This window comes from Solanum tuberosum, unplaced genomic scaffold (assembly GCF_000226075.1).
Source record: "Solanum tuberosum cultivar DM 1-3 516 R44 unplaced genomic scaffold, SolTub_3.0 scf00415, whole genome shotgun sequence".
NCBI lineage: Eukaryota > Viridiplantae > Streptophyta > Magnoliopsida > Solanales > Solanaceae > Solanum > Solanum tuberosum.
The window spans coordinates 60,923-73,582 of record NW_006239349.1 but is presented as its reverse complement, the minus strand read 5'-3'; the positions used below and the strand labels follow the sequence as shown (position 1 = coordinate 73,582).

General features: G+C 31.0%; 1 protein-coding gene across 2 annotated transcripts; it reads right to left on the bottom strand.

The window, feature by feature from the left end:
• Positions 1 to 5,576: 5,576 nt before the first annotated feature.
• On the bottom strand, positions 5,577 to 9,876 carry LOC102590620 (apyrase-like). 2 transcript variants are annotated; one of them, XM_006363100.2, is made up of 10 exons: positions 9,791 to 9,876; positions 9,468 to 9,701; positions 8,288 to 8,416; positions 8,095 to 8,151; positions 7,864 to 7,956; positions 6,971 to 7,173; positions 6,759 to 6,850; positions 6,160 to 6,374; positions 5,892 to 6,081; positions 5,577 to 5,799 (listed from the first exon to the last, which is right to left on the bottom strand). In XM_006363100.2, the coding sequence occupies exons 2-10, from the start codon at positions 9,690 to 9,692 to the stop codon at positions 5,648 to 5,650; spliced, it is 1,356 nt and encodes a 451-aa protein (XP_006363162.1). In that variant the 5' UTR covers positions 9,693 to 9,701; positions 9,791 to 9,876; the 3' UTR covers positions 5,577 to 5,647. The 2 variants fall into 2 exon arrangements, with proteins under 2 accessions (XP_006363162.1, XP_006363161.1); XM_006363099.2 differs by lacking the exon at positions 9,791 to 9,876 and having other exon boundaries at positions 9,468 to 9,784.
• Positions 9,877 to 12,660: the final 2,784 nt, after the last annotated feature.

Sequence of the window (12,660 nt, the reverse complement as noted above, 5' to 3'; positions counted from 1 at the left end):
TCCTCACTGTGTTTCACTAAGTGAAAAAAAATGTGATTGTGAAAAATGGGCTAATTTAGACTTCCCGTGTTCACATGTCATGAAGGTTATTGAAAGAATGGGAGCGCTAGCTAGAAATTTTGTCAGCGAACATTTCACAATAGAGAATTATGTTGTAACATATTCTGGGTCATTCTCACCGATTGGACACGAGGCATATTAGCCATCGCCAAATTTTATAATAAAAAGTAATGAATTGTATCGGAATCCCAATCGATCAAGGACCACTAGAATTCGTAATGAGATGGATCGTGATCCTGCAATATATGGGCGGGCTTGTGGATTGTGTAGACAGACCAGGCATGACAGGCGTCGATGTCCAACTCGAAATCAAACTTAAGTGGGTAGTCTAATTATGTATTTCTTACTTTCAAACAGCTCTAATTATGTATTTTTTAACTTTCAAACAGCTCTAATTATGTATTTTGCTTCATTTCAAATTGTATTTTCATGACCAAGTTCATAGTTCTGAAGCCTTTTAAACTTATACCTTTTAAAATGTCAACACCTTCTGGCAACACCTTTTAAAATAGGCAATGTAAATTTGCATCACCATTCTAAAGCCTTTATACTTTTGAAATTAATGTAATCTATTCACAAAGTGAAAATAAATACCCAGATCAAAAAGTGCAGTGATTATAATGTTAAGTTACTGTCACCATTCTGAAGCCTTCATACTTTTGAAATTAAAGTAATCTATTCACAAAGTGAAAATAAATACCTAGACCAAAAAGTGCAGTGATTATAATGTTGAGTTACTGTCACTAAAATACTAATTTTCAGTAGCACCAAAAATTTTCAGCAGCACCAAAAATTTTCATTACTTATTCTTTGCTCTTTTTTTTTTGACCTGTTGGATAGCATAGTGACCGCCTGTAAAGAAAATATAAATGATCTATTATTCAAAAAGATAGTAAAACCAAATAAAAAATGTAAGATGTTAAAATACCAGTCCCACAAGGCTTAAGTTTAATTTTACGCTTTTCCCTCCTTGATGGTTCACTATCTTCAATAGTCGCATCACCGCCTTTATTTGCATCCTTTGGATCATTATCGTCCACATGATGATTCGGGTCCTCTAAATTATTAGTAGCATCAGGGGTCTCAATGTTCAGTGGCATAGGCGATGAGGTAAAGTTTGGGACATTCTCAAAATATTGAGGTTGATAATTATCAACGACATTCTCAAGTGATGAGAGACTTTGATGACTTGATGTTTGTAGAGTCTATGGCGTCACGTATGGCATGATATCTGTTTGTGACGGTTGATATGTCATATTTGATGCCTGAGTGAATTCATGAGTGCAACCTCTTGAAATGGAACCAATATTATAATTGGATGTTGCTTGATCATCTTGTGAGGCTGCTTGGGCATTTTGTGTTGCCTGATCCATTTTAACACGTGTTTGTCCTCTTTTAACAGCACTTTCTCTTCTACCAGCAACACCACCTTTTCCTCGTCTACGAACTAGGGGATGTAACTGGATAGATTGTACCACATCTCTTCTATAATCGGCTGACACATGAACCCTGTCAGCCTCATGAACATATTTCAAACAATCAGAACCTTGATCTCGCACCATTTTTCTAAACATGTATAAGGCCTCATATGATGGAATATCACCAAGTGTTTTAGCTTCATCAACCATCGAATGAATATGACGCACCTAAATAAATTAAAGTGAAAGTAATTTAATGTAAAAGATAAAAAAAGTAAAGATTTGCATTTCTGTATGTATCCGTGAACCACTGTTTTTCAAAATGGTAAATATTTATTTTTCCTAACACTAAAAGCTACTCCATTAATCTGATTATTTAGATCGGACTGTCACTTGAGCAATGAACTCACTACCAACTGAAATATGTAAAAGAGATCTAGTAATAAAAGTGTTACTTAATAAAAGTACTTACTACTCTACCACCATTCTTGCGGGTGGCCATTAATGTTTAGCTTTTCTTGTGCAACTGGTTGTTTCCAATCATTCATAAAAAAGAAAACATCATTTATATCACCTCATCAGTAGCCCCACTTCACTACTCTCACTCTTTTAATTTTCATATATATATTACCTTAGCATTTTTCTCAACACTTAGCAGTGAACAAAGAACAATGAAAAACTTAGCAGCAACAACACTAAACAAAATAAATGACACACTAAAATCAATAAAGACAAATTTAGAAATTTAAGCTAATGAGGTGGCACATACCATAGTTTCATATGCCGTCGAATTAGGCACATAACCTTGTTGATTTTGAGGACGTGAATTAGGATTACCAATAACAAGACGAGTAATGCGCCTGAACCAAATAAGATATGGATCATCATAGCGAAGTGATTCATTATTAACCGGTGCATCACAACTATATTGGAGGCGTTGGTTCCAAAATGATAACCAATATGCATGTTCAAACTCCTAATTTGCATTTGGTCTTCCCTGACGATCATGACGAAAGTGGTTGAATCAAATGAAAACGGAGTTGGTATAACTTGTTGTAGTCCAAATTGCCTCATAACACGATCAGGCAAATGAACCTCAACCACATCCCAACAAAATATTGAAACTCTAACTCGCCATATATTTCGTCTAGCGTGACAATAGAGAGGAAGACTCTCAATTAAGTCATCGGAATACGGTTCCCAAATAAACTACATGAAAAAGGAAAAGAGCAAAGTGACCCTTTACATTTACTATCTTTATAAATAAGTAAAAATTACATTGTATCTGATCTTCTATCATAGAGTCAAGTGCATCCCTATAAACTTTCAACATATGCTTGGTAGTGTTCGTCCAACTAAGATGCGCAAACCATCTAGTAGCATGTGGACCCCTAGGCAAACCAACATGAGAAATAGTTCTCGCATCTCTCTGAGCTACTATTTGAGGACCAAGGACAGTGACTCTCTCCCATGCCCAAATCTAGGAGAAAGAGTTTTAGGATTACATCTCTTAAAATTCTCATCCTCCAATAACACTACGGAGACAAATTAAAGGAAGACTATATATATGGAGAGAAAATATGATATGAGACACATATGTCCAAAACTAGTAACTGTAAGAAATATAAATAAATTGTTAGGTATACCTGAAGTAGTGGCAAAAATTCGGCTATCTCATTTTGGGTACTCTTGAGGCTTTACAAAGAAAATGATATAAGTATGCCATGGTCGCACTCCCCCAACTATAAGACCCAATTTTATCGATGTCCTCAAGCATAGGCAAGTACATAAGCTTCAAATAACCATCAGATATAACATATTGCCTTCTGATTGACCATATTTTGTGTTGCCATGTTCGGCAACTGTGGTTGGCTTAACATGTGTGCATTAAATGCAGCAACCTTTCTTCACGAGATGGAACAAAACTAATAATCTTTGACAAATGTTTTGCCAATCCCCTATGGTCCTTATCATTTCATTACCAAGTACTGGATCACCATTCACAGGTAATCCATACAACACTTCTACGTCCTGCAAGGTAATTGTTGCTTCGCCTGTTTTAAAGTGAAAAGAATGAGTTTCGGGACGCCACCGCTCAACTAATGCAGTGATCAAACTACGGTCAATAGCAGGCTGATTAGATTTGTAAACACCATATAATCCAGATAATCTAATTACTTCAAGAACTCGTGGATGGATAGGATATTTCTCTATGAGCTTCCAAAAATTTCCATCTTCTCTCCTCGTATTAAGAATCATATTAACATTCCCTTCCCATATATCTTGTGATCTATGAGTAAGTTGTCCCGTTAATACATTCGATTCCAATGGATCGGGATCCAACTTGTATTCACTATTATTAGCCATAAAAAATACCTATGGAATACACATGAAAGTAAACTTAAATGTTAGCCCGAATTATTATGTAATGTTTTCTTGGCAGCACACTTCAAAAGTGAGGTAAAGTTAACAAAATCACATTTAGAAGTTTTAAGATCATCATCCTCTTTAATTTTGAAGTGTACTGATATAAGATTAAAAGATTAAATTGCTTACTAAGAACTCTCGAGTCACCAGTGAGCTGGATCTGAGTGATGTTGGGGTCGTTGGTATTCCGGTCAATCACCGCCAAGGGTGACTACCTCGCTGCAATGGTTACATACATCATATTGATGCAGTGGTTACAAATTACTACACCCAATCTAGTCATCTGAGAGCAAATACAGTTCTGTATTGTTCACATTACAAAAAGGAAGTCAAGTTTTACTGATAGAGCTAATGAAACACTTAGCTTAATGGTTCAACAATGCAAGACTTACAATTTAGACTTCTAAGCTGAATTACTCTTTAGCTACAAAAAAAAAAACAGAAGGGTCTCTCTTGTAAAATTGCCTCATATCAAATATTTTAGAGGTAGATTGATACTTTTTTCCATATAAATTAGAGCAGCTGACAGCGGCAAGAAATTTTGAAATTACTGAGTTAACGATGATAATATATGTGAGATACATAAAAAAAAATAGACATACCTCATCCTTTTAACGAGAAAGATGAGACATTTACAAAGGAAAATAATGACCCCTAACCCTTTATAAAATTAGATTTCACCTAATCAAATCTAGATGGACAGAATTATGAATTGTATGTCAGCTAAATTGTGGGAATATTAAGATGATATCCAAGCATTTCTTCTACTATGTAAAGAGAAAACATACCTCAAGCATAAAAAAAAACTATGTTCTATACTTTTCGAAAGATTTATGATAGTAAGTTGTCCTGAATCTCGTTTTTCCGACAACACCGATGGCGGCGGATTAGGCACAGAGCAGCAAGGGTTGGGAACGTCAATGAATCTAATGGGGAGGCTGCATAAGGGTTTTGAAACGCATAATATGGTGATGCGAATGACATCGTTTGTTTTAGTTTAGGGATAAGTTACTTTTTAAGCTTAAAATGTTACGGACAGTAATGTTTTAACGTTAAAACGTTACTGTCAGTAACGTTTTCAGTCTGTTTACTCCGTCAAATGTTTGTCCTTTTGTCATTTATTTTTTTTAATAAAATAATACCTAATACGTTACTGTCAAGTACATTTATACTAGTTTTGTAAAAAATTTAAAAAACATATTATTTTGGTGAATTGATTTAAATAATGACTTATTTTGGTCAAAAATTCTCTGCTTTTGTCCATTTTTTTTATTTATTTTTTGATTTTGCTTTGTTTTTCCTTTTTTTTTTCTTTTAATTTATTTCTCCTTTTTTTCATCAGTTTATCTTCTTCTTCTTTTTTAGTTCCTTTCTCTATTTTTGTCCTTTTTTTTCTTTCTTTTTTCTCCGTAATATAAATATATAATATAAAGATAAAAATGTGAGCAAACTATTTTAGATTAATAAAATCATATGAAAATTAATTAATTATATTACAACAAGAAATAATTGAGAAAAATATTAAAATTACTCCCTTATAAATTAACAAGAAAATCTTGATTTTGAAAATCTCTTTAAGATTGCTTAAATAAATCTCAATTTTAAAGTGTAAAATTAAAAAGAAAACACCATTTATTTTTGAAGTACCAAATGAGGAGATTCAATAGAAACAGCTGCTCCTACTAAATTCACCATAGGAGAAATTGCTCTAATTAGTTTAACACATGAGAACGAAATTAACACTAATAACTTATCCCAACATATGAAATCAATTTTTCTGATGTTGTGGATGAGACAGCATCAATAGCAGAGCCTAATGGCCATGCAGCTTCAACAAGGTGATTTTTGTAATTAACTTGATGCACCACTGTAATCTTTCTGATTGGATCAATGCCTGTTTATTCATTAATTACAAAAAAAAAAAAGAGTAATTAAAATGTATGATAACAAAACAATAAATAAAAAAGAGAAATTAAATACTCTTACCAAATCCATGTACCAGCAAAGTGTATTCATATAATAGATCCATGCAGATAAAGGGTATATCTTTATCGCCAATGTTAGGGAATACTAATTTCATGTTTTGCTTCTTAGTCTTACAAGCCAGCGTCGCTGCTTTATAGTATTGTATTGGCTGAGTTATACCAGAGGGCTCTTTTGGATCCACTATACCAACCTACATTAAATTAAAATATTAATCAAGTCATGACATAAATATACTTATTTCATTTTTGTAATATAATCATGTACTTACTGTAGAAGCATAATCATAGAAAAATGAAGAGATATGGAGATTTTTTGTTCCAGCTCCACCTCCACCATTCCAAATCCCAGCAAATGAACAATTTTTGTGTTGGCAAGGTGCATCAAGCTGAAGTAATTTTCTTATTATTGCTTTACATCTCCTAATATTTGGACCTTGTTTTTGTGATGCAGCTTTATAAGCTACTCCATTATATGTGTAGTACCCTTCAAGGATAAAAAAAAATTGTAAGTATTTTATTAAGAGATAATAGCACTTTCAATCTCTCAATTATTAGTAAAAATTCGGAAAAATAAAAATAAAAATAACTTTGAATTAATTAAAATGGGTGTGTTATAGTACTCCTTTATGTATGAAGTATGTTATGATTACTATTAACAACACATTATTTTTATCATAATAGTACAAGTTTAACATAACACATGAATAATTAAATAGTAGAACAATTAGCGTATTCACAAGCATTGCACGTTTCAATTAATTGAAGGTCAAATATAATTAGTCTAATATCATAAGGACCAAAATCCAAATTTTTTTCAATAATTAATGCACCAAAATATTAGCTCAAGTATTCGTTCAAGGAAAAGTACCATTGTGCCCTTCCACGATGCACGGACTAGTATAATTTTTAGAAGCCTTCAAAATATCAGCTCGAGCCGCTAATAGTCCATAATTAAGAAAACTATAGAACGAAGACAACAATAAAGTTGTTAATTAATTATGCTTTTGAGTATTTAAATAAATTTATTGATTAGAAAACATTAATGTACTATAAAATAAATATAAATAATAGAAATGGAACCTGTGAACATAGAGGTAATAATTAGTTCCAAGAAGTGATTTTTGTTGGACATAAGGGTCTCCATTTGGTAGCTTTGGAGCATTTAAAGCACTTTCTTTTGAGACAGCATAAGCAATTTGGACTGATCCACCTCCAAGATCAATTGTAGCAATGGTGTCTGGGTAATTTTTCCCCAAATTCCCATACAAATAGTTCAAAGCAACCTGCATTTTGTTTAAGGAGAAAAACAAAAGTCATTCAAATTTTAACTGTTGATGCAAATGCGCAGCTGCTATCCTTCAGTTGCGTTTACGATACATTTTGCTCCTGTGTAATAGTATGTAAACTATAACGAAGAAGTAAATTGCACTGGGCAAGCCTTGTACAACAAGCTCAATCAAGAAAGCATCAAACTTGTGATCCTATTTAAGAGATACTATGCTCAGCCAACTCTGTCACTCTTACCAATGAAAAGCAGTTTATTTTCTAAATACAAAAAGGTATGATTTCAACTTTTTTTTATTATTGTACCAAATTAACTGAACTTTTTTTTTTAATAAAAAAACCACTAAGCTTTCCCAAAGTGATTTTTCGCTATAAAATAATCAGTATAGTCGCTTTAGTGTTTAAAAAAATTGAATGCCAATCTATAAATTTAAACACGTTTCATAACATTATTCCTTTAGTTGTTTGGCTACCTGAACTTTCATTTTTATTGATGAGGGTTGGATTCTCTGTATTGTAATTTCCTTTTCCTACCCCAGTTCTTATTATTTTTTACTTGAATTGGACTTCTTACCAGGTTAATTTCGACATATGAACACCAAATGTAATTTATCAAATCATAACAGTAAAATCACAAAACTATTACTTTGTCACGTTAATTAAGAACGTTTGATAATAATTAAACTTACCCAAAAATAAGAACCTTCTTGAGTTCCCTCGAGAACAGAGACCCATTCATCCTTATAACTCAGAGTAGTTTCATTTTTCAGCAAATCTCTTACCTTAATCAAGGAATTATAATAAGAAAAAACAATAATTAAACTAGTAAGATTAATTTGTACTATGAAGGATTATCAAATAATACAATAATTAAGATCATTTTTCCAACTAATGAAGGTAAGTAGGGATAAAAAATGTACTGCTTGCAAAATCTTTTCAGATGAATCACCCTTTAACAACCTCAGCCCTGCAGTTGCCTGTATCAATTAAGATTAATCCAAGAATGATATTAATTAATACAAATAGTACTAGTTTTCTCAACCATATGGATTAATATAATTATGAATCTTGATCAGAATTAAGAGTAATGTAAATAGTTAATTATTAACTGACCCCAACTTTAATAGGGGTTTGAGACTGTAAATTCTTAGGAATAACAGCTTCAGCTTTCTCAAGAAGGGGCTTTAGAGAATTTGCAGCTGCCTTTGGATCATCTGCATATGAACTCAGACCTGGTTTTATCTGTAAAGGTAAAAAAGAAAAAGAAAAAGAAAAACTCACTTATAACTAGATCTTGGTAAATAATGTTGGTATTAATTGCAGTGAGTTTCTTATCATAAATAGGTTTTTCTTTTATAAAAAGGTTTAAGATCTGGCTAATCCTATTCTCGTAAGAAAAAGTTTAGGACTCTATAAAGGTTTGTTCCTTCTAAATTAATCAGCATTCACAATGTAGTCTTAAGGGCATTGAGAGTTTTGGTTAGGGAGGGAATTTGTGGGACACAAGCTTGATACGTTATCACTTGTGTGAACCTCCCATGTATTCTGAGTGAATTGATTGAGGTTGTTTCTCTCTATATTTTGCACTCTCATATTTATATAGTGGAATTGCTCATCTCCTTTAGGTCGATTGACCGAACCACGTTAAATCTTTGTGTCTTTTGGTATATTTCTCGTTTGTCTTCTTACTCGTGGTCTTTCGAGATTTGTTTTGCTAACTTCCACATGACACATAATTATTTTGGTCCTAACAAATAACAGTGCAAAATTACTACTAGTTCATTCTTTTCAATTTGTTTATCTTATTTTCCTGTTTAATTTGTTTTAAAAAAAAGTCTATTTGTCCTTCGGGATGACTCAGTTGGTCTGGAGAGTGGTTATCCATACATATGACTTGTGACCGATCCCCCCTCAATGTCTTCTGAGTCATAGTGCTTGCCTAGTGTAGTTTACATCCTCTGTGTGGTTTGCAGTCTATTACACAGTAGAGGGTTTACCACAGAGTGTTCACCCAAAGGGTAGAGGTTGTCGCGGCTGCGAATTATATTGGGGTTTAAAAAAATGTCTATTTCTCTTATTAGCAACTCTTTAGTTACTATTTTTTAACTGAGATATTTAAGACCACAAATTAAAAGATGTTTTGATATATCTTTAATCTATGACAACAAATCTACAACATTCAAAGTCTTTTTTTAAAAAAAAATTCTTAAACTTCATGTCAAATCAAAATAAAATTAACAAATTGAAATGCATATATAAGTAGAAGTGTAGTAGTGTTGTATTAAGTAGGTACCGCCAAGAAGAGTTCAAGATCATTGCCAATATTGAGGAGATCCAAATTTGAGTTAAAACGGAAGACATGAACTCTGCTACCAGTGCTTCCGGCGTCAAATATCACTGCATATTTCTCCGAATAATTATCGTCATGCTTCGATAACGAGCTCAATGGCAACCCCACAAGTATCAACAAGATGATGTTGAACAAGTTATAAATATTAGTAGTATTATGCTTCTGCATTTTCGATCTCTGCAGAAAATCAAAACAAAAACAAGTAAACAAAGCAATGCATAAGGCCTTAGCAAACACAAGATAAGGAAGAAAGAGAGAAATGGTACCTGCTTAAGTTATCAACAACTTACACCAATAGTACTGCAGCTTTATCTTTTATACACACAACTAGTACTGATATTTTTCTTTTGTATCTTTTCACACATTTTTTTTTTCTTCTTTTTTTGGGTAGGGTACATTAGCTTGCATTATTGAAGATGAAAAAAAAGATAGTCACATTATTCACATGCGCTTTATTTGAAAATTTAAACGGTATGCTACAAATTAAACGTACCCATTTTATTGGTCCATGCTGAGTTCTCTTATCTAAACTGCCAAGAAAAGACACTGCGTGTTTTGAAAAATGTTACTTTCAGTACGTGAATGAAGTCAAAAAAAAATTATTCATTAGGTCCCTCGCCAAGGGAGTTAAACAGGCAGATTGAATTGAAATTTGAAATATTCAAATGAGTTGAAATAGTAATAAATTGGGTCATGACCGACTCAAATTTACTTTGGGATCAAAGATGCTAAAGTTTTTAGGATAAAATGGCATAACATGACAACTTATAGATTAAATTGGCAATAAATAGCTCATTTTTAATTTTTTAGCAAGAAAAAGACTTTGTTTTATTTATTTGGCATTCAATAGTTATTTTTCTTTTTCTGAAAAAATGTATTTTTGTTCTCCTTATTTTTTTCTAAATCACGTTTGATTGCTCCTTTTTTTTCTTGAATAGGAAAAAATTATTGTTTTATTATTCCTATTTTATCTCTCCTTTTTATTTGTTAACCATTTTAAAATAAAGTTTTTCTTCTTCTTCTTCTTCTTCTCCTTCTTTTCTATTTCTAGAATTCTTTTCATACATATATTTGTTTCTCTCCCAAATTTTTAATTCTTCTCCTTAATTCACTTTGTTAAGAAAATTACATAAAACAATATGTTTATTCATGTATACTTCTAAAAATCATCTTCTATATATAATCTTGTTCTTGTCCAATTTATTGTTGAATTTCATGATTTGTGGAATTGAAGTTTTTTCAATTTTGTTTTACGAAATTATAGGTTATTCATCCCTTTTTTTTTCTTTTTTTTTCTAAAATCTTTTTCGTATATATATTTGTTTCTCTTCTAAATTTTTTCTTAGTCTCCTTAATTCATTATGTTTATGCTAATCAGATAAACTATATGTTTATCAATTGATCCTCCCAAAGATTTCTTTTAATATATAATTATGTAGCATTTCTTGCCCAATTAATTTTGAAATTTCGAGATTTGTAGAATTAAAGTTTTAAAAAAAAAATTGCCAAAAATTCAGGTTATAGTATTTGAAAATTTTGTTTTCAATTTCATGGGTAAGAAATTAGGTTCTAGTATGATCCTCGTACAAAATCGGAATGTTGATTTTGATGAATACGACTCAATTCATGTATACCAATGAATGTCAATCTCAATTTGAATAAATGTATATAAATTTATTAGGTGAATACAGACCAATGAATACATAGATGAATACGAACTGATGTATACATAGTGCAATTAATGTATACATAAACAAAATCACATGTAAAATTTATGAATAAAATTTAATTTATATATGTATCATATTCTTGTATTCATTATGGTGATAACTAATACCTATAATTGTTGATAATATTCTTATGTATATATTATAAAGTTTATGTATACATGCTACAGTTACTGTATACATCAATAAAATTTACATGTCTATTTTATGAATAATCTTTTGTGTATACATATAGTACTTTTTTATGTATACATTATGTAATTGCAACTTTGATTAAAAATCATTGTCTCTTAATATTATTTGATTAATTATTTTCAGTTATTTGATAATTAATACATGTTAATTGAGCATTAATAATATATTTTCTTACCTTAAAAGTAGTCATAATTTTTTATTAAGTTAATTAAATAATTTTAAAAAAAACTTCTTACTTGAAAGTTCACATAACCTTTTTTTAATGGGTTAATTAATAAATATTTGTTTTTCACTTCTTAAAAGTAGGCAATTGTTTTTTAATAAACTAATTACCGTCTATTAGTAAAAAAATAATTCATAAAATTACATTCAACTATATCATTATGTTATTGTAAATTGCGTTAAGAGTTACAAACAAGAAAGAAAAAATAACCCCATATCTCCTTAATTAATGCAATTGGTTGCACATGGTTAAAAAAAACTGTAAAAAGTTTGTTATATTTCTTTAGGCTAATACGTGCTATTTTTTTTGGGACTATTAATTGCTAATTAATATTGGGCTATATGTTGCCAATTGTATATAATAGTAGTATGTATGTGTCAATTCCTCCAAGTTGAGTCGGGACCTATCCAATTTGACCCACTTAATCATAATAATTTTAGTATATCTTTATTTACCTATTTACAATCACAATTTGAATTTCAACTCAAGAAAATAAAATTAAAAATTAAAAAGTTACAAATTAATAGATAAATCCTAATAGATAGTAATTCATATTTTCAATATAGAAACATACGTTACACAATGCAAATAAAGAGTCTTAAAACGGGTTGAAATTGAAGAGTATTATGAATTCAGACTTGAATAAATTAAGATTGAGCCAATTCAGATTATCATAAATCCACCCCATAAAATTCTGAACGAATTACTTATATTTGGGTTTATTTTAACACTATCTATCTCATATTAAAATGTTCCGAGTATTTGGTAGAACGTAAAACATTAAACATATATAGTGTTTGATTGTAACACGGGCTGGTTAAAGAGTTTAAATGAGTTCATAAATTTCATTTTCAAAAAGTATGTAACATAGGAACTACATATGAAAATTAAGGTGGAACACGAAGATTTAACATAATAAGGGCAAACTCTGCAAGGCATTAATTCACTGTTTGCTTTTTTTTTTTTGCAGCTTGCTAACTTTAGATCAAAG